The sequence below is a fragment of the Rhinolophus sinicus genome, chromosome 3 (genome assembly GCF_057876585.1).
Source record: "Rhinolophus sinicus isolate RSI-liver-muscle chromosome 3, RSI-T2T, whole genome shotgun sequence".
In the NCBI taxonomy this organism is placed as follows: domain Eukaryota; kingdom Metazoa; phylum Chordata; class Mammalia; order Chiroptera; family Rhinolophidae; genus Rhinolophus; species Rhinolophus sinicus.
The window spans coordinates 166,792,235-166,815,314 of NC_142503.1; the positions used below are offsets into that span (position 1 = coordinate 166,792,235).

A 23,080-nucleotide genomic window follows, 5' to 3' on the forward strand; every position below is an offset into this window, starting at 1 on the left:
ATTAAAAAACACAGCTTAAGATTTGCTCTGAATGATCATTTTTTCATAATATTTGGTATTCGTTGAACAATGAAAAATGCCACGGAAACATTTTATTATTATATTATTATTATTCAATATTATTGTATTAAAAATGAAATCTTCCTGAAGGTTCAGAATTCTGACACACACTTTTTGCTTACCTTTAAACATTTAGGTGTATTAAGATCATGGCAATTCTTGAATAGCACGGTGTTGTTTGGTTTAGGTCATTTAAAAAATATTCGAAGAGAAAGGTATGGAAAATGAGGGGAGAGTGTTAGGGATTTAGCAGTACATGTGTACGTATATATGTCATTAAAACTTTAGAAAAAGATGTCTTCCTGGGAGTTGAGAGCCATCAGAGCGGGAAGTCCACTGCAGGAAAGAACAAAAGCATGGCTGCGCTACAGTATTATCTCTGCAGCGGCAGAAGCAGCAGCAGCAGCAGCAGGCTCCCTGAGGGAGGGCTGCGGCGATTGTCTTGTCTATTCTGCATTTTTATTAGTGACAGCCTCCGTTATTCTGTCAGCTCAGCCAACTAAGCTGTTCTCCGCGAACTCCGTTAAATGGCAGAAGGTGAAGAGAAGACAGAAAGGTGAATTGTACCAAGTGGGACACGCGGGGATTTCTCTCCTGCGGGGTCGGCTTCGCCTCATCCTCTGGGGCTTGGGGGAATTCCAGGACCGCATTTAACCCAGAAACCCGTGCGTCCTATTAATTAGTTTACGCGTAGGGAAGACAGTGAGAGACTTAATCGTCTCTTTTCAGCTGAGGCCAACAGAGCAGGGTTGGTCAGAGCTGCCTGGCCGGTGCGCACTAGCCCAGAACCCTTCGGGGCCCTGAGAGCCCTCACTGGGACGAGTGGAGGTCAAGTCAAAGAGCACCACGGCAGGGTTCCCCCAGTCTCTAGCCCGCGCAGCCCGCAGCTTAGCTTCTGCACCGCCACCGCTAACACTGCAAGGCTGCAACGAGGGGAGGGCCGGGGTGTCCCGGCGGAGGCGGGACTAGGGGCGGGGAGGAAGATGCCGAGGAATGCGTCGGGAATTGTAGTTGTGCTAACCTCGGTAGCGTGGCTACCCAGGCTCTGCTTGCGGTATTGGGACTACAACTACCAGGAGTCGATGGGCCAGGCCGGGGAGTCCATGCGCACTGGGCGCTACATTGTATCCTATCAGCGGAGGAGAGGGTGATGTCACCTGCGAGTTGGTAACCTACGAGCGGCTGTGAAGGAAACTGTTTAACCGGGTCCCATTGTACCCGGAGCGCAGAGCCGCCTTTCCAGCATGCAGGGGTTGCTCAGGTAAGGGGGATGCGCCGCCTCGCCCGCCGCACTCATTCATTAAGTGGCACCAAGCGGTGGAGCGGAGGTGGGCGCGCTTCTTCGGGCCGGGCTCTGGGTTTGCGGCGCGCCCTCCCGCTGCTTCCCTGGAGCTCCCGGGCCAGTAGGTAAATATTAAACCCGTCCTTCAGGTTAGGTCTGGGTGCGAACAGGACCTAGACAGCTCCGGGCTGCCAAGCTGGATTTGGAAAAATGGCTGCAAGCACGGCGCAAAGCGCTGCGAGCCCGGAGGAAGGCGCCCCAGAGGATGAGGGTCCCTCCCTCCTTTCTTTCAGAGGCGCTCGGATGCCAAGAGAGCAGGCAGGGTACCAGGTACAGCCGTCTTGCTGCAGGCACCCGGGGGATGGGGCGCTGGGGGTCGTGGCCTCGGCTGCGGGTTGCGCGCACTGCTGCTGTCGGGAGCTGCTGGCGGAGGGGGAATCCTGAGGCAGCCTTGGTGGATTCGGAGGTGGCGACCAGGAAGGAGGGACTCTGAGCAGAACGTCCACCATCCCTGACACCCTCACTTCACGCTTCATTCGAAAGGGATGGGGTGACTGTAATTCAGGCAAAGTTGTAAGCTGGAGGTTTCAAAAGAGGCAGGAGGGGAAACCCGCGTTGCAGAAGGAGCAAGGGGTGTTGGCGCACAGCGGCGAGGGGAGGCTGCGCCGCCTGCGGACCGGGTTCGAGGAGCCTCAGAGCTCTTTTGCCCCCAGTCCCTCCGGGGAGGGCGCATCTTCGTCCCCCCTGCACTGATTGCTCCCTCGACAAAGAGCACCTGAGCTGGGGCGAAGCGTCTGCCCGGAGCCCTGGGTTGGGAGGTGGTAAAGCGGTGGGGTGTCAAATAATCTAATGATAAGGCTCGCTTGTGGGGCAGGCAGGCTGGGTAATCGGGTTTTCCCAGCTGATGCGGAAAATCCAGCTTCTTGTGATCCACTTGCCCTCCGATTGGAGACGTGCACGAGGCCCGAGAACTCTATAAAGCCCTCTGGATTTCCTTCCCCTGCCCCTCTTGTTCGCTCGCCTACTCATTCATCAAACCCTGCTAATGGCTCTGCTCTCAAGTTGCTGACAGCCTGGGTTTGGGGTGTTCTGCCTCTTGCCCTCATAAAATATTTTAGTGGGCCCAGGAATAGCTACCTACATTCCCTTTCTCCCAACCCCGCCCCCTTGATTCCCATCTCCACCCCCAGGTGAGCATCAACAGTAAATGCCACCCGTGACAGTTTTGCTCCCATTAAGCTGGTAGTTTCTTGAGGCTCGAGAAGGACTTAGTGAATTGAAGCGGAGTTTGCCTGCAAGATGAATCCCGTTGCCATGGCGACTCCTGCCGTCGGAATCTTAACTGCTCTCACTGCTGTTTCAATTCGATGTGGCTCTGCTGGCAGCTGGGAGGGCGTGGCCTGTGGGTGTGGTCAAGTACTTGCTTTGGGCCCAGCTGCTTTCTCCTCCTCGTCCCTTTCACAGCCCGGGGGCTCTGTCCATTCTCTTGTAAATATCTTGGACACAATTCTTAGCCCCTTTCTCTCTGGAGTTCCCATACCTGGCTGGTTTCTCCACCTCCTTTCCCAGACATAATTGTTTGGAGCCTTTTTCCTGAGGCAAACTCTGAAAATTACAATTGAAAGGTATCTTTCCCCTTTCAGGCTAGCTGCATCATTTTCCTAGTAACATGTATTATAGTGTTGGAAGCAGCTTTCTCAGGGAGGGGGCTCTCTCTTCTGCTTGAAGACAAATCTCTGGCCACCAGTAAAGATCCTCAGTTTGCCATAGGTGCAACTCATTGAAGTCTTTAGGGACAGTAACTGAAATTGAATTCTGGAAGTCACTGCCATCCCTTGTAGTTCTGATAAAATCTAAAAGCCTGGCTGGCCCTACACTGGCTCTGTCATCACTGGCTATCCCACTGTTAGGTGAATGCTTTACCTCTGGGGACCTCGTTGGTAATGTGGGGAGAGTGTACAGAGAGTTTCCTAAAGTTGATTCAAGGTATAAAATCTTGTGACGCTAAGAAGGATTTGGTCATTGTCTTTTATTTTTCTCAAAGAAATCTGAACACTAGAGTTTAAACCCAGCTACGGACACCGAGCCTTATTGTATGGAAAAATACTGTGGCTCTTCATGGCAGTGCTGCAAAGTGGGCAAGGTAGCCATGTTACTATTTGTAATATTATCTCTAATACTACTGCTATTAACCCAGGATCTGGACTGTTATTTATCCTTTTATCTTAGCATTGTTTAGGTTTTGCCTTTTTACAGATTCTTGACAAATGCAGTTATTTGTGATGTAATTGCATTAAGTATAATTAAATTTCACAAATATTTTGTTTTCCTTCTGCTCTCATTTCATACCAAGGTTGATTATGACAGATAGTGCCATTAAGGTGTGTGTGTGTGTCTGTGAGCATCTCTCTATGTGTGCAGGTAAATGAATGCTGCAGATGCTGTGTGCCACGTGGTTGACAGTCCTCATCTCTAAGAAGCAGGTGGTTACATCCCCATGAGGACGTGGGATTAGAAGTTGTCACTCACTCTTTTTTTTGGAGGGGGGGTGGGTTCTGAGAAGTCTGCATTTATTACAGGTCTGGATCTAGAATCACTCACTCTTTATTTTTGTCCTAGAGCTTATCATTAACTGAAAAAACAGTCTCATTTAATTACCTGTTTACTTACTGTCTCCCTATAATTCTGACGCCAATTCCAACGTATGGGTTTTTTCCTCACTCCCCTAAGATCTTTGAGAGCAGTGTCTTTGTCTTGTCTATCTCTATCTCTCCAGCATTTAAAGCAGTTTTTGGTCATGTAGGTATTTAATAAATATTTGTTGAATCAATATAAAGTAGTGGAGCCAGGATTGGAGATCCAAGAGCTGTATTATTTCCACTGGTAGTTCTGTCATCAATTGTAATATTCCTCTTAGCTTTCTGTCAAGCAGTTGCCTCTCAGCATAAACCAAAATTCCTGTGTAGCATGTGATTTGAAGTATAAAAGGCCTTCCATGTGTTTGAAATAGAAACATGTTTCATAATTATTTGCTCTTGAAACACATTCACCCACATAGACTTTTTTCCTCCTATAATTCTTATAACCCTAAACCAGACATTTCTAGATTTCTTTCCATTGTACTATCCTTGGCCCAGGTAACTTGCCCAGGAGGTATATGATGGGAGAATAGGGAGAGAGACTAAGACAAAGATACCTAGAAGCTTTTGCCAGGCCACCAATGACTCCCAGGGTACCATCTGGGTAGAGAGCTGAACAGTAACCTCTCCTGTGGGATGGAGTTGTTCTATAGACAGGATCAGTTGTCCTGGGCTGGCTGATGTGAGAGAGGAACAGGGTGGGAGACGTTAGTCCAATATTTGTACCATTCTGTTACCATCCAGTAAGTCGGGTTCTGTGTGTTTTCAGAAGTATGAATTAGTGAGGAGGTGTGATAGTAAAGGGTGTGGTGGGTCATGTCCTTGGGTGGTGCTCCTAGGAGCTCAATGAATAGGTGCCAAGGAATTTGAATACTGGCTTTCTTGCTTTGTGGACACGCTGTAGGTGTTAAGAACGTGCGTGTGGTTTTATTTGAGCTACTGTGTTTAGAAGGCTGCATTTGGTATTGGTAGTATGATCATTAGAACAAATAAGGTGTTTACAAACAAAATACAGTTAAGATTGAGTGTTTCACTTTGTAAATATTTTGGGGATGGTATAAAGAGTGGCTTTGGCTTGAAAATCTTGAGTTCTGTGAAATCACTTACAGCTGTTGGATCAGGGGGAAACAAGTTTTTCCAACAAAGCTTGGTACCACTGAGAGCCTGTTAGGTGTTTGGTTCAGGAAATAATCACAGAGCTTGTAACTTCTGTGGGGCCCCTTCTGGCTTCGTGTCATGCTCCTGGTATTTCCAAGTGTTAAGCCTACCCTTACATTGCAGGAAACAAAGCAACCTTGCCAATTGAGGTTAACAACCTTGTTTAATCTCTAGAAGGGACACCAGGCAAAATGAAAATTCTATTTTGTTTTTAATTTTTCTCCTCTGAATAAGGAATGTAGACTGCTGTCACTTATTTTGACATTACAATTTCTAACTTGGTAATGAGGGAAATCTAAACGAATGTATAACTTAAAACACTCACAGCGTCAGTTATTCGTGGTTTCCCTGAGAACTCAGTGTAGGGGCAACTGATAGCACAGGTAACATTTAAGCAATAGGGAAGGAGGGCAGTTTCTGTATGTTGGTAGGGCAGGGTGGGCAAGCCAGGGCTGACAATACCTCTGTTGAAGTTACACTCACTTAGCAAGTGTACTGTCTTTTTATACAGATTTTGCTTAGGGTAACTGAGAACTGCTGATAGAATGAAATTGAAGGACGGAGCTGAAGTGCCCCCCCCCCCCAACCTTCCCCCATGCCACTACTTAGCACCCCCACTGAAGGAAGGACAGGTGAAGAGATACAAGTTGATTTTGGTGACCTACACCCCACTCTAGCAGACTATTTCAGCAGCAAGAAAACGTGGTTACCTTTTCTTTTTCTGGCATCTTTTCTACTGTTCTAGGAACAGAGAACTGAGCATTTCAGAGTGCGTTTGCATTCATAGTACAGGAGTCTAAAAATGAGTTAAATGGGAAATCCCAGCAGCCCAGCAACAAGCATACAGAGCCCTCCTCCCCCCCCGTTATAATGACGTTACCAAATACACACCCCTCATCTCTGGGGAGCTTATTTTCCTTGTTGATGTTTAAACTCACCTGGTTTTTACCTCTGTCTGTGAACTTCTGCAGTGATGGTTCTCCTAAACGGGACTGTGCACTTATTTGAGTGTCTTCATTCTCCTTGTGCTTTCAGATTCAGCTTGAGTGCCACCGCTTCCAGGAAGTCTTCCCATCCTATCCTTCAGCTTTCACTACCCACTCTGCTCCTTCTCCCTTAGAGCCCTTCCCCTGACCACACAACTTAACACTTACCGCTAATGTGATACCAATAGTCAAACTCTTAACCATCGCCACCTCACAACAACTGTATGAAGTAGGTACTATTGTCACCATTGTACAGGTGAGGAAACTGAGGCATGGAGTAAAGGAACTTGCCTTCTCCAGTTACACAGCTGGTAAGTGGCAGACCAGGTTAGGGACCCAGGCAGTCTAGTTTTTTTATACCCCCACCCCTCACACACTCTCGCCTTGCCTCTAGTTTTCCTATATATTATATTCTTTTCTCTCCATCAAGGTGAGGGAGCCACAGCTTCCTTTGCATCTCTTAATTCTGAAACAGTGCTGGGTCAGTAAGTGCTAGGTTGATTGAGAATGAAACTGCTTCTACACTTAATGACTTCTTACAGTCTGATTTACTGGAGCAGAAAATACAGCATGAAATTAAAAAAACGTTGTATTTGCTTATTTGCACGATAAAACCTTTGAACTCCCTTCGTTTTGCTATGTGAACGATCGGTAAACTATTTGAAAAAGGAAATGCTCTTATGTCCCGAATCTTTTTGGAGCCTGTCCAGCATTAGGCCCTATTTGTTAATGGAGATAACTTTTCAGTAGGTTGAATCCCTTATCTGAAGAAAGAAAGCCCTTCTTATCCAGAACAGGGCCAGAAGCCTGCCTTCAGAGGTAAGACTCCCAGAACCTCTTGGCTTCTTCCCTCCTCCCTGTTGTCTTTTAACATAAATTGTAAAAGCTCTTTTGAAAAGAAAATAATGAACACTTGAGCAGTAGTCAAACATGTAATCTAATATTGAGTATCCTTAGATATTAAAATAAGCTTTTTCCCCCCATCTCAGAAGAGAGAGTTTTATTTATTTTTACAGTGTACCAAATTTGGTATCAAATATACAATTGCAATTCTTTTAAACCATAGCCCCTATTGTGAATTAAATGTGGAAAACTAGGGAAGCAAGTTCAATTTCCAATGTAGTTGGTGTGATTTCCTGACTTACAATAGATCTTTTCCTTTTGGCTTAAAGCTGGATATTGTGCCTCTTTGACAATATTCGATGAAGACAATTGAGTAAAACACAAACTGTACCATGTAGGGAAATAATAGGAAAGTTATGCCCTAAAAGTATATTATTGCCAGGGAAGGAAAATAAAAACAAAAGGCTTGTTAGTCATTAGGCTATTCAAACATAATATTCATTCAACAGACATTGATTTCAGAAGCTTTTTATTTTTTCATTCATCTGTTATACTTCCTAAGTATGTCATTCACCTTTAGTAACAACCTGAGCTCATTCTGTTCTATAAATTGCACCAGGATTGGAATTGAAGGTTACTTGTATTTCTGCCAGGTACACAATTAGGGTCACCTATTAAACTGGTCTTTGTCCTTTTCATTTCTGAAAAAAAAAAGAAAAAAAAAATCCGTCAGATTGGCAAATGTTGCCCATCAGATGGACTTTCTGAATTTAGACTTCCAAGAGTAGATAGCCCAGATCCGAGCCCTGGGCATTGTCTGGGGAATACAGATGCCCATCTTTTGTTTTTGAGATGGGTTTTTATATTCTGGCTTGTTGGCTAAGCTCAGTTTGTTAGTGACGTACAAACCAGGTCAAGGGCATGGCTTAGCTTTGCCTTGGTTTGGAGCCACAAACTGCACCTGTAATCCTAGTCAACTTTTTTTTTCTTTCTTTTTTTTTTTTTTTTTTTTGTAACTCATCGTGCTCTTGGCCCCAAAAGAGGCTGGATAGTACACTGTGGAGATACCAGTACATCGTCATTCCTGCTGCGGGCAAAAGATGGTGTCATAATATAAAATGAACTGGTGGGGGTCTTAGTTTTTCCAGACCCCCTGAGTTGGAGGCAAGACTTTGCCAATAGCTGGCAAAGGAACTATATGTGCTTCTGACAGGTGTCCACTTGTGAAGAGTGGGTGAAGACTAGGGGAAACTTCCTGAAACTTTGCCAAAGCCCCACAGCCTCGGTCTTTTCCCTTTCTTGGGGGTGTGACCAAAGTCATTAAGTGTGTTTTTTGCTACTTCTGCCTTCGCTGTTCTTTTACAAAGCTTCTGCAGATTTGTACCCTAGAAGAAGAGTGAAGGGTGGTGGTCAACATCATTGACCGGGTGAGTCAGATTGTTCAGGTGTGTCTAGGTGTACGCGTGTGTCTGCATTTGTTTCACAGAGATCTGGTAAAACCGCGCAGTGTAATGTCTAGACACAAGTTAAGTTAGAAACTGCAGTTCTGTAACAAGGTTAGACTAGGAGCCCTTCTAAATCCTGAGAATTTAGTATAAAACTTATTGTAAAAAGTTAAAGAAAATGAAATGGACAGATTAAGCCATATGAAGGACCTTGTTGCATTCTCTGTTTTATTCTTGAAAGTTGGTGCATTTGTGGATACAGACAGTCTCCTATGGTTCTGTCCAAGGTAAATGATTTAGGATTTTTTTTTTTTAAATGCATTTACCGTTATCCCATATTAATGGTTGTTTTTTGATTTAGGATGATGGTGGCAAAAGAAACAACGATGATAATTTGTTTCCTATTCTGCTTGTGTGCCACAGTGGGATTGCATTAGAGGTACTTCTCTCCCCTCCCCAGCGCTCAATGGTAATTTGAACTAATAATCAGAGAGGTTGTGGAATGAATTGTGCTGAGTTGAAGCTGATGGCTGAGATTGCATCATGTTTTTGGAAGGTTCAGTGAATGGCCTGTTATTATATTTTGATAGTTTTAAAATCAAGGATAGAGGTTGGATTGGCCTAGAAACCTCTATGACCTGTTTAAGGCTTCACATTCTGTGAGTAGGTAGCACTTCCAACTACAGATATTCTAGGAGCTGCAGCAAGACACTGCCTTGCCTATAACATTTTCTGCTAAGAGGTTGATTTGAAACATAAAAAAATGTTATTTTTAGTTTGACCCAATTTCTTTTCAGGCTGCAACTGAAGCTTCCTTTCTTCCATACTCCACCTTCTACACTCCTTGGGTTGTAATTTGAGTCTGGAGGACCAGAGAATGGCTTCCTTGCAAGTTCTGCTCTCAGGGCCTCCCTTTGGGCACAGGGAGACTGCTGTCCTCAGGCCACCAGTTTCCATAGAAGGGGAGCCACAATCACCGGCCTCACCAAGAAGCACAGCTCCCCCTTTAATCTCCTACCTTAGGAGAGGGAGCTGTGTGGCAGTAGAGACGGGATGGCTTACATTTTAATTCTCCAGATTGTTTTTCTGATGGAACAAGTTGGAGGAAGTAGGTGGAAGGGAGGACAGAGGGAGTTACTGGGTTTCACTTATCTTATCATTTGTTTCCCTCTGGATCGCCTTTGTTTATACTGTCTCTTCTGGCCAGGAATTCCACCAGAAAGCATGCGTACACGTGGGGATATTCAGATGGCGTGTCCTTCTGCTCCTGCTGACTAGGCTTTCGAACTGCTACAGCCTGCTCTGACAGGAGGGCTGGAGGTGTTTAACCCACTTGAGCTCTTCTGTTCTGTGGAAGAGATCTTAAAGCAGTGACTTGGGGCCAATGTGTTAATGAGGTTTCTGATGAGGAGTGAGGAAGATGCTGAGGAGGTTTCAATTTAACATCTACATGTAACTTCTTTATGTTGGTGGAGAGTTTAGTCACGAATGTTTGATACCTTGAATGAAATCCCTTTGCCTTTTGGTTGCTGCTTTGCTATCGCACAGAGGAAAAAAAGAAACACGAGTGGATTTTAAGTTCGGATTGGGGCAATCTTGGCAGTTCCTTGAAATATCCTGAGCCTCTGGTTTCCTCATCTGTCAAACAATGTGAAAATTCTAAATTGTATGAGCGAGGTGTCATCTTAAAGTAATGACCTCCCTATGTGGTGTTGTGTAATATTGGTGTAATAGCTATTGGATTTCCCTAGGGTCAGCTGGCCCCTGCCCTTAGCACAAAGTACCTGAGACCCTGTTCTTGGCTGGAGCTACACTCTCAAGACCTGAACCTTAGTCTGTTATCCTTAACTGAACAGCTTCTACGTACTCACGTCCTCTAGTCCCAGGGATCCGTAAGTTCTGTAGGATATAAGGGCCGAGGCTCGACAGTGTCATCTGGTTGTTTAAATTGAAGATCTCTTTACCCCACAGTTTGACCACCAGTGGTACACAGGATGCAGCTGTCGTGTTTTGTTTGGCCGGCACAGTGTTATTGTAAAAACTGGAATGATTTTAGTGAGCACTTACATTCTGCGTTGTCGCAGACCTCACACCACACTCTAGTGGCCCATCCACAGCCACTTTGTTTCCAGGCTATTTCTTCAGCGCCGTGGCCCTTGAAGGACTTTTGAGTATGTGATCCTTATTTTAAACTAAATTGAACTGCGATGAGAGTCTCTTCAAACATTTATCCAGCAGTAAGCTGGCAAATGACCCAATCCAGGGTCTCTCAACCGGAGCACTCTTGGCGTTCAGACTGGGTCTGTCTTTGTTGTGGGAGCTGTGCTGTGCGCTGTAAGATGTTTAGCAGCGTCCTTAGCCTCTACCCACTAGATGCCAGGAGCAACTTTTCCCCCAGTTGTAACAACCAAAAATGTCTCCAGACATTGCCAAATGTCCCCTGAGGGGCAAAATCAGCCCCAGCTGAGAGCCTTTTGACAAATTTTGGATGGCCTGAGAACTTTAAACACTGTATCAAGCTTGGATATTTAAGGATAAATTGGAATTCATCTGGGAAACTGAGCTATCCTGCTGTTTTTATTTATTTGGGCAGTTGGTTAGAGTAAAGTAAAGGTCAGTGGATTAGGCCCTTTGGGGTCACTCCTCCATTCTTCCATGACCACTGCCCGGGAGGCCAGCCACGTTTGAAGGATATGTCCTTGGTCACGACAGGGGACTCCGTGAGATGCTGATGCTGGGTCAGGGCAAGCCCACCAGGGCTAGTGGGTAAACAGCTTTGAAGCCCATGGCCTGTGTTGGTAGATCAGTAATGTTATCTGTGAGTGAGGAAGATGAGGCTTTGGGAAAAGAAAAGGTCATCTCTGTCATTACTGCCAAAGGCCAAAATGCTTTAAAAAAGGGGTGTGTGGGGGAGGGAAGCTTCAGCCTTTAAACATGACAACTTATCTCAAATCAGCAGTGTGGGAAGAGCTCTGAAAAGGATTAACAGTGACATTCCATTTTCACCCCTCACCCTTAAATAGAATGTCTTTAAGATGTGACTATAAATTTGGGCTTTGGCAACACTCAGACTTGCCTCAGAAAAGACATTGATAAGATTTTCAGTGTACAAAGGGGGAACGTTGTGAAGTTTTAATTAACCAACCCAAGCTCAGGTCTTGAGAAATGAATGCAAAGATAATGCTTGGAGAAACACACAGTTTCAGTTAAAAGGTAAACCAGAGCCCCTTCTCAGAGGCATAGGTGGGACTTCTGAAGGGATCCATGCCTCTTCCTGAAGGCTGGGTGTTGGTTCTGGACCCTGGATGGGCATCAGAATTCTCCATGGTGGACTTTGGAAAGGAGATGCCTAGGGAGTTTGATTCAGTAGATCTGGACTTTGGACCCAATCTCCAGGACTCTGAAAGCCCCCCAGGTAATTCTGATATTTAGCCAGGACTGAAAACTAGTGGGAAGAGCAAATGATCTTGCATTTGGGAAGTGTGGTTCTAGTTCCAGATGTGTGCTGGGCCCAGATGGCTGGCTGGTTAAATGCCCAGCTTTGTTTTTAAAAATTTTGCATCCATTTTGGTGTGAATGTTTTTTTCGTTTGTTTGTTTGTTTTTTGTTTTTTTTTTTAACTTTTCTAGAATTTTGAATTTGTGAAAAGGATTGATCTTTACAGGAAGTATAGTGTGCATTATCTAATACGTGGAACCTAATGCTTCTAATAATCTTTAAGTTTTGTCACATTTTGGCAGGCTTTACTGAAAAACCTGTGGAAGTTACAAGATGCTTCCCTGGGAGGATTCAATTTGCATGTTAACCTACTGTTTAAAAGATAAGGAAACAGAAATTACCCAATCACAAATGGCCGACACCACAGTGCCTTTGAGATAAAGTGAGTGGGAGAGGGGTAGTAAATGCTTTCACTAGCTTCTACTCTAGAAAAATCTAAGTCCTACGCAGGATCTAGACATTTCACAGCTGAGTTTAACTCAGGGAGTTTCCCGTCAGACTTTTCTCTCTGACTTCATAAACATGGGATAGATTTCTTGGTTGCAAGTTTCCTTCTTTAGTCTATGCCATGTGCCACCATGGAGGACTAAAGAACCCAATTTGTAACTACCAAAGACAGGAAATAGAATAAAAAGGCTCCTTTCACTTGGATTTTGCTTAGAATCTCAGATCCAGGTTTCTATCAAGCATAGCAGAGGCAAGGAAATAACTAAGTTTTAGGAGGAAATATTATGCTGGGCGTTTAATGGACTATCTCATAAGCCATAGAAGCAACACCTTAAACATCATTCATTCATTTTGGCATGTAAAAAATGTTTAAATGTTGGGTGTGAACATTTTGGAATGCTGTTTTAAATTCCAGATGTTTTCCTTTGGAATACAGAACTCTTGTTTTACTTAAATAAAGCCCAGTTCATCCTCTGTCTTCAGGTTCTGAACTAAACAAATTACATTGTGCAATAGGTGAAGAGTCTCCCCCATGGAAGACTTTCACTGGCAAGTAGTTTCATGTTTTGCTTATTTGGATCATGTTCGTGTTTTCAAAGGAATGTTCACAGCAGTAGTTACAGGAAGCAATACTCTACAAAACTCAGTTTTCCCAGTATTTGTTATGCCTGTAGATCAAATCTTCTACCTTCAGTTCTTTTCTTCCCTAAATGCTGATTTTGAGTCTCAGATGGCCAATGTTTTCTAGTACTAGAGAAAAATTTGTTAGTATGACGTGGTATTAAAGAGAGAATGACAGTTAAAAAGAAAGACAGAACACAGGGTTTCTTTTTAGGGGTGGTGAAAGTGTTCTAAAATTAGTAGTAATGGTTTGTAGATATACAATTGTCCCCCGTTGTCTGCGGGGGATATGTCTCAAATCCCCCAGAGGGGGACCATGGATGCCTGAAACTATGGATAGTACCATACCCTATATATGAGGTGTGACAATTAAGTTCGAGAACTTGTTGCAGTGATATTGCTAGCCTTTTTTGATATCAGAGGGATTATTCATTATGAATCTGTACCAACTGGACAAACAGTTAACCAAGTTTACTATTTGGAAGTGCTGAAAAGGCTGTGTGAAAAAGTTAGACGACCTGAACTTTACACCAACAATTCATGGCTCTTGCATCATGACAATGCACCAGCTCACACAACACCGTCTGTGAGGGAGTTTTTAGCTAGTAAGCGAATCACTGTATTGGAACACCCTCCCTACTCACTTGATCTGGCCCCCAATGACTTCTTTCTTTACCCAAAGATAAAGGAAATATTGAAAGGAAGACATTTTGATGACATTCAGGACATCAGGCGTACTACAACGACAGCTCTGATGGCCATTCCAGAAAGACTCCCAAAATTGCTTTGAAGGGTAAACTAGGCGCTGGTGTTAGTGCATAGCTTCCCAAGGGGAGTACTTCGAAGGTGACTGTAGTGATATTCAGCAATGAGGTACATAGCACTTTTTCTAGGATGAGTTCCCGAACTACATTGTCTGACTTCGTATGCTATGTTTTTTTCCTATACTTGCATACCTATGGTACAGTTTAATTTGTAAATTGTGTACAGTAAGAGATTAACAACAGTAACTCCCAATAAAATAGAACAATTATAAAAAGACACTGTAATAAAAGTTCTGTGAATGTGGTCTCCCCCTCTCTCAGATATCTTATTGTACTGTGCTCACCCTTGCTGTGATGGTTGGAGAGGACCAAATGCCTAGAAGATGAAGTGAGGCACGTGACTAGGCATTGTGATGCAGCCTTAGGCCACCATTGGCCTTCTATGTGAAAAGGAGGATAGTCTGCTTTGGCTGATCTTGAATCATCTGAGTTATGTTGATGGTTGAATGTCAGGAGCAGATGATGTTGATGGTTGGGGAAGTTTAATATTTTCAGATGATGGTTGATTGCTGGTGACTGAAACCACAGAAAGCAAAACCGTGACTAAGGGGGGGACTATTGTACTAAGACCCACTAAACTGTATGTGTTAAATGGGTCAATTGTATGGTATATGAATTATGTCTCAATAAAGATGTTATTTCAAAAAAAAAAAAAGATAGGCTAAAAAGAATCAGACTAAGTTCAACTTTAGAAATAATTTTAGACCTTAACGATAATATCTATGACTTACTTTTCCATTTGTTTTCTTCATGTGTATCTCAATTTTCCCTCTAAATAAATATGCATACATCATGGACAAGGAATCACTGTGATGATTCCTTAATATTTATGGACCACATGAGACAGGGGAAACTCTGTTATAAAGAAATTTTTATTGTAATGGATTCTGGCACACATTTTTCTTATACTGTGAGCTAGGATATTAAAGGATAGAAAACTTTGAACTATTTTATACCTGCTGTGATGATAAGCTAAGGTTTTAGAGATACATTTGGCTTAGTCAAACCTTGTTTCAAAACTTGTTCCATTTGATTCTTTTGCAGGACTTTTCTGCTGTATAAGCCTTTACACTGTAAAAAGCACTCAAGTGTGTAATCTTGCCTTTAAAGCTAACTGTGTGTTCGAAAAGAAATATTTCATTTATAAGGGATTATGTGGCTAAAGGTTTCTCAAATTTGGATTCATGGTCCTTTGAGAAACACTGCCTAAAAAGTTAACTTGCTGAATGTTTAGGTACTCACTTGGTGCCGGAGGAATCATAAACCCATGTGCAGAGGTAGCCTTTGAGGTACTGCAGTCTTATTCAGGTATAAGATGCTTAGCCAGGTATATTGGCTTTATTGCTGCATAACGAATTACCACAAATTTAGCAGCTTTAAACTCCACCAGGCCAGCAGTCTGGGCATGCTGTGGCTAGGTGCTCGCTCAGGGCCTCACCAGGGTAAAACTAACATGTCAGCCAAGGCTACAGTTCTCATCTGGGGCTCAGGAGATTCCTCCAAGCTCAATGGATGTTGGCAGAATTTATTTTCTTGTCACCATAGGACTAAGGACTGCTAGCTGTTGGCCAGGGACTGCTTTTAGCTCCTAGAGGCCACCCACATGGCCCACATTGGCCGTTCACATGTGAATGTTTGCTTTCTTCAGGCTAGCTGGAGCACATTTCTCTGATTTTCTTCTCTGCAATCAGCCAGAGAAAAGGCTAACTTTATGGTCTCACTGATTAGGTCGGTCCCACCCAGGGAAATCTTCCTTTGACCATATAATGTAACATAATAATGAGAGTGATATCTCATTATATCCATAGGGTCCACTCACTCAAAAGACAATAGAAGGGGTGATTTAAAGTTCTGCCCATGATACCAGATAACAGAAATTATGCCAATAATTTCTGTTGATGATTATTAAGATGAAAATCCAAAATCCAAAAATAAATGACACTTCATAATTGTTTTTCAGGACCCCCCCACCCATTCAAATTCCTAAAATGTCTCTCCCTGAGACTTATTGCTTTCCATGCCTACTTTTCTTGCTTCAAGTAGAGTGAAAATGAAAATTATAAGTTTTATTGAAAATTTCCTGCATATATACACACACATGTGCAATTACTAATATAGCTAGTATCAGAATCCTTCATTTACCCACAGCTTCACCAATTATCAATTCATGACTATTCTTTCATTTATACCCCTAACTACTTTCTATCATCTCTGGGATTATTTTAAAGCATATTCCAGACATCTTATAATTTCCTCTGTAAATATTTTAGCATTTATGTCCAAAAAAATCAAGACTCTCTTTAAAAACATAACTAAAATACCAGTATCATACCTATAATAATTTATATTACTTTAAAATTACCAAACATTTCATCAGTTTTCAAATTTACCTTTCACTTTTAAAAACATTTGTTCATATGTCGCAGTTTTTGATATATCCTTTAAGCTTCTCTAAATCTGATGTGCAGCATTTTTCCTTGCAAATTACTTGTGAAGAGAACTGGGTTATTTGTCTTAAAGAATTTCCCACAGTCTGGACCTCACCATACAACATCTCTCTCTGTTTCCTGTCAATTAGTTAAGATGAAAATAATTAATGCCATAGACCTATCTCATCACTAGACATAGAAAAGCTTATTTGGTAAATAGACTATAGATATAATTTACTATACAGATATAATTTACATATGTGTATAGATATTTATTATAGAAAAACATTTGGGAGTAGAGCAAGTATGTTAAGTTTTTCAGAGTCCTATTATTGAGAGAAGTCTAAAGGTGATATACTTTACAGTGTGTGAATTAGTACAGTTTAAATTCTTATAGAAAATATACAAGATATAGATTCATTAAGTGATACTTGGATTTGTTTAGTTCTTTGGTCTACGTGTTTTTGTTAAATCAGGTTTTAGCCTCCATAAAAGGAAAAATTTCTTAAGGAGGAAGGTGTTTCAGTTTTGAGTCTTGGAAAATCGCCAGATTTTTAAAGTTGTGAAGATCATAAAATAATTGCTTTTTTATAATAAAGTTTTGCTAGTTATTTCATGTCTGTAGGATCTCCAGAGACATATCCTTTTTCCTCAAAGAACATGATGTATATTTTAAATCTTCACTGTTGGAATATTCTATTTAAAAAATGCAACACTTAATATTGTCTTAAAAGAATAATTTTATGTAACTGCCATTGAAAGAAAGTAGAAGAGGTTATGTATTTTAAATTTTGTTTTGGAGGAAAAAATAGCGTTGGGTTTAGATAAGTAAAAGCTTAATGAAAAACATAATAACTTAAAATAGGGGATACAGAACTTTTTCTGTAAAAGGCCAGCTAGTAAATATTTTAGGCTTTATGGGCCCTGCTGTCTCTGCCAATTATTCAATTCTGCCATTGTAGGAAAAGCAGCCATATGGGTGTGGTAATTTGGGAAGAACTGACATCTTGACAGTAGTGTGTCTTCTTATCCATGAACATGGAATATCTCTCCATTTATTTAGTTCTTTGATTTCATTTGTCAGAGTTTTGTAATTTTCCTCATATAAATATTTATATATTTTGTTAGATTTATACCTAAGCATTTAATTTTTTTGGGGGGTACTACTATAAATGGTATTGTGTTTTTAATTTTAAATTCCACTTATTTATTGTTGGTATATAGGAAAGCAATTGACTTTTATTATTAACCTTGTATCCTGCACCTGATTTTCTGGTAGATAGTTTTTATCAAGTTAAGAAAGTTCAGCTCTAGTTCTAGTTTACTGAGATTTATTTATTTATTTATTTATTTATTTATTTATTTATGTATGTATGTATGTATGTATGTATTTATTTATTTATTTAATCATGAATGGTTGTTGGATTTTGTCATATACTTTTTCTGCCTCTATTATGTTCATGTGATTTGCTTACCTCGGATAAATACCACTGATTGTGGTATATAATTCTTTTTACACATTGTTGAATTCAATTTGATAGTATTTTGTTGAGGATTTTTGCACCTAAAGTTTGTGAGAGATATTGGTTCTGTAGTTTTTTTTATCTTTGTCTGATTTTACTATTAGCATAATGGTGGCCTCATAGAATGAGGTAGGAAGTATTCCCTTTGCTTCCATCCTTTGAAAAGATTGTAGAGAATTGGTATAAGTTTTTCCTTAAATGTTTTGTAGAATTCACCAGTGAACCCATCTGGGCCTGGTGCTTTCTGTTTTAGAAGATTATTAATTATTTAGCTCTCTGTTTTTATTAATCTTATGACTTGTATACAGAAATTGATCTGTTTGTAGACAGTTGATGCTAAGGAATAATTTTCAAAGAGTTTTAAAATATTCTCAAAATTATAAAATAAACACATCAACAATTAATTTAACTTATTAAGTAGTGAAGGAACCAATAAGGTGGTAAGACCAGTTCAAAGGAGATATTGAAAAACAGATATATATGTCCATCTGTCCATCCATCCATCCACTCATTCATCCATTCATAATCACAAATGCTGAAATAAATTTGCTGGTAGATACAAAACTGGTTAATATCCTAAAGGACTATAGAATGTAGTGTTTTCTTTTCTGCATGTATGTAAATTGTATCTCCAGAGAAAATCCATTTGCTTTGCTGTTGGTAAGAGCCATTATATTGCTGTGTGTTTTTTAACAAGTTAATTCCTACTCCTACAGAGCTGTGGAATAGTCTGGCCCAGCAGGTTCTCAATTGTTTTTTTTGTTTGTTTGTTTGTTTCAGGATACTTTGATCCTGTTACATATTGAAGATCCCAAAGAAATTTGTTTGTGTAATGTATTAATCATGTTAGAAATCAGAACTGAGAAACTTTAATTCTATTCTTTCATTAAAACAATAATGAAACCTATTTCATGTTATCATCAGAGTGATGACTTCATCATGGGTATTGAAATTTTTGGAAAATTCCACTGTATACTTGTTGAGAATGAGAGAATACGGCAAATAGCATCTTAATGTTATTATGAAAATTGTTTTGAACTCATAAACACCCTGACAAAGTATGAGGCCCTTTAGGGCTCCCCAAACCACACTTTGAGAACCATTGGCTTAACTGAAAGAAAGAGAAAGTCAAAGGTAATCCTTGGAGGACCTACTGGGCCACAAATAGCATTCCACTGAAAAGATACCAAGTAATATCTTTTAGAATTACTCATTTCTAAATCTTCGGTTTTTCCCTAAAAGCAGCCCCTTCTCTGACAAATGTTGTACTGCCCAGCCTGGGGAATTTTTAAGGCTATTCTGAAACTATTAAGTCAGAAACTTATTTGTTGATTATAAAATTAATACAGGTCACTATATAAAAAAATAAGTAAAATAGGAAGGCATAAGAAAATAGAGAAAAATCTTACAAAGTAGGCAATTGTTAGTATCATGGGAAAATATCTTCATGAAGTTTAAAAAATATTTTTAATTATGTATTATCTGCATTCTTTTGCATCCTTCCCTCAACTAAATGTTGTCATAAGTATATTTCAAGTTATTAAAACTTTTTTATTATAAAAAACATATAATATTTACCATCTTAACCATTTTAAACTATACAGTTCAATAGTAAAACGTATCTCCAGAGTCTTTTCATCTTGCAGAACAGAAACTCTATACCAATTAAAAATTCCCCTTTGCCCTCGTTCCCTACCCCCTGGTAACTACCATTTTAATCTTTTATCTATGAATTTGACTACTTTAGAAACCTCATATAAGTGGAATCATATAGTATTTGTCCTTTTGTGACTGGCTTAATTCACTTAGATAAGGTCCTCAAGGTTCATCCATTTTGTAGCATGTGACGGGATTTCCTTCCTTTTTTAAAGCTACATAATATTTCATTGTATGTACAAGATGTGATCAAACAATACAGTGAATGTTTAAATAAAAAAAAATTTATTACGGTAAAAGACACATTGCCATTAATTCCCCTCAAAATACTCCCCCTCACTTTGAACACACTTATCCCATCATTCTTGCCACTTTCTGAAGCAGTTCTGGAAGTCCTCTTTTGTGAGTGTCTTTAGTTGCACTGTTGTGGCTGCCTTGATGTACTGAATCGATTCAAAACATTTACCTTTCATGGTCGTTTTGACTTTAGGGCAGAGCCAGAAGTCGCACAGTTCCAGATCTGGTGAATAAGGTAGATGAAGACACACCGTAATGTTTTTATTTGACAGAAATTGTTGTATACCAGAAGCGATCTGTGACACGTAGTGTTGTCATGATGGAGGATGATTTACGGCACACTTTAAAATACACCTTCTCTCAACCGTAGCTCACACCCGACCACTCCGAACAAGTTGAAACTTGTCACACACTATTACTAAGGTTCGATGTGCCACTTGCAGTAATGAAGATCCCTGCCTTTCTGTTGGATGGCACTTGGCAGCAGCATTCACCATATTTTGTGATCACAACGAAAGACTCCGTGTCACACATCGCTTCTGGTCTGGCAATTTCTGTCCAATAAAAACATTACAGTGTGTCTTCATCTGCCTTATTCACCAGATCTGGCACCATGTGACTCCTGGCTCTTCTCTAAAGTCAAAATGACCATGAAAGGTAAACACTTTGAATTGATTCAGGACACCAAGGCAGCCATAACAGCACAACTACAGACACTCACGAAAGAGGACTTCCAGAACTGCTTCAGAAAGTGGCAAGAACGATGGGATAAGTGTGTTCGAAGCGACGGGGAGTATTTTGAGGAAGATTAATTGCAGCGTGTCTTTTACTGTAATAATTTTTTTAAAAATTTAAACATTTACCATAGTTTTTGATCACACCTCATATATACCACATTTTGTTTATCCACTCACCCATTGATGGACATTTAGGTTGTTTCCATCTCTTGGCTATGGTGACTAATCCTACTATGAACATGGGTGTGCAAATATCTCTTTGAGACCATGCTTTCAATTTTTTTGGATATATGCTTAGAGGTGGGACTATACCTAGAGCCTGGATTATATGGTAGTTCTATTTTTAATATTTTGAGAAACTGCAGTACTATTTTACAGAGCAGCTGTACCGTTTTACATTCCCAGCAGCAGAAGTGCATATCCTCACCAAATTTGTTATCTTTTTTGATAGTAGCCATCCTAATGGATGTGATGTTATTAAAAGTCTTAAACTTCTTAGTGGCGGCATTTATTTCCATTTCGTGTGCTGTATAGGGTAATCATTTTCTTAATGTTTTTTCCATTAAAAACTATTATGAACCTGTTTTTTCATGTTTCAGATTATTTTCTTAGAAATAAATGGGTCAAAAGGTGTATAATTTTAAAGGTTTTTGTTAAGTGCTGCCAAAATGTCCTCAAGAAAGGTTTTGCCAGTTGACACTGAATTAGGGTCCTAAAGCATCTTTCATTTGTCCCATCTCTGTCCTGTGACTGAGCAACTGAGAAATGCTATCACATTGTATTTTAATTTGCATTTAAAAAATTTGTTAAACAGATCTTGTTCTCTCTAGACTATTTGTATTTTTCCTTTCTCAAGTGGACTGTTTGCCCATTTATCAACGTTTTGAATATAGAAGAGGTTGATTAGCAATGCAAATATGAAGCTACCAGAACTTTTCATAAATACGGTAAACAATCATGGAACCCATTAAAAGGAAACTTATGAGACCTCCAGGCACATTTAAAATGACCAAAAATATTTCTCTGTGATTAAGGGTCTCTGGCTGCAGATTTGCAAAATCAATTATCTTAACAAGCCCTTTCCTCATTATCTGGAGGGAAAGCTTAGGTCAGCTCCTGTCCTTTTACGGCCAATTTGCATTTCCTAGAGTTTGCCTCAGTCGTCTTCTTACTGTATGTAGTTGTTCTGCTGATAGTGAGATTGCTACAGAGACAGATCAGGGATGTGATATGTAGTTTTTCCACTGGACTGAACATGTTTGGAAGAATAGGAGGTAGAACAATGAAATAATCCAAATATTATGAGGAGGGAGGCAGAAGTTTATATTAGAATGGTTTATGTGATAAAAGAAATGTTATACCCAGTACTTTTTGTTTATAAATGGTGTTGTAAAACATACTCAAACGCTTAGCTAAAATATTTAAAGCATTGCTCTACAGCACCTAACATTAGAAAAGTTCTGTACTCACAGTCCGATTGTCGTCATGCCATCAATATGTCATAACTCAATATCGTGGAGAAAATGTTTTTTCTCCTTCCTTCAGTGCTTTAGGCTTGTTCTAGTTTAAACAGAGAAAGTACTCCTCTTCTAAGCATATAGAAGGGTTCATGTTTTGAAACTAATGTTTAGGTGGTTATGGTAATCTAGTAATAGAATATAATGCAGTGTTTCCCAGCACATTTTAGAGAAGACCACTTATGAGTATTCCGTATTATCATGGTTCTGTTCACTGACTTTTTTCTGGGGCTTTGTTTTGAGGCACTGAGGCTATCTGTTTTCATTCAAGAAGTAACCAACAAAACGCACAACATATCCTGTGGAGCTTTCTAGTAAGGCAAGTGTTGGCAGATAGTCCCTATACATTTGCTTGGTTTGACCCAGTGGTGTAGTTTGTTAGGAGAGAATTCTCTGGAGTAAGGACCCAGATCCTGAGGAGAGGGTCATCCTGTGGACAAATGACATCGCCAGTGTAAAATGGACCATGAGGTGTTTTGCCTTAATTTTCTATGTATTCTTGACTTGCAATGGCAAAATCTTGTGAAATATCTTTATGTGAAATAGAAGAGAGATTATTCTTATTCTGTGGCTGGTAAAGTTCTAGACTGAAAGTATTCAAACATACTTGTTATTGGTAAGGAGGTCCATATTATTTAATGAATTTACCAAAAAAAAAAATTGATTTAAGGAATGTAAAGCACTGCTCTGTGATTTTCTGAATCTGCCACCCCTTGTTAATTCTCATTATAAAAGTTTTAGATAGACTATAGGATGAATGAATTCACATTTTAAAATTTATGTAGGTTTCATTTTTTAAAAGGGCTGGTCCTAAGTGGGTCAAACTTGAACAGTTTGTAGGATATCATTAATTTTCTATCAAGATTGGCAACTATTATTTGGTTTGTGTTTACTGAAAGTCTCAAATGTGTAATTTATCTTTTTTTTGTTTTAGTAAAGGAACATTTTTCATACCTAAGCTTAAAAGTGACAAAATAATAAGTTTATTTTATAGCTATGATTTATTTAGTATAATCAGTCATCTAGTTGAGAGGCATGAACTTTCTTGAAGTGAGAATTTTTTTATAGCATCAAACCAAAAGCCCTTATATTATGAGTTTGTTCTCCCAATACAAGTA

At 40.3% G+C, this 23,080-nt stretch overlaps 1 protein-coding gene across 4 annotated transcripts in view; it reads left to right on the forward strand.

Annotated features, from left to right (window-relative positions):
- Positions 1-1,195: 1,195 nt before the first annotated feature.
- Positions 1,196-23,080, forward strand: part of DAAM1 (dishevelled associated activator of morphogenesis 1) — a 161,449-nt gene continuing 139,564 nt past the window's right edge. For 2 of the 4 annotated variants that reach the window (XM_074327417.2, XM_074327416.2), the window contains exon 1: positions 1,196-1,321. Coding sequence is in view for 2 of the 4 variants with exons in the window: in XM_074327412.2 (XP_074183513.1) it covers positions 1,553-1,672 (120 nt within the window). In the remaining 2 variants the exon portion in view is untranslated. Of the gene's footprint in view, positions 1,322-1,537; positions 1,673-23,080 lie in introns of those variants that run through there. The other 2 variants (XM_074327412.2, XM_074327413.2) reach the window with 1 other exon arrangement.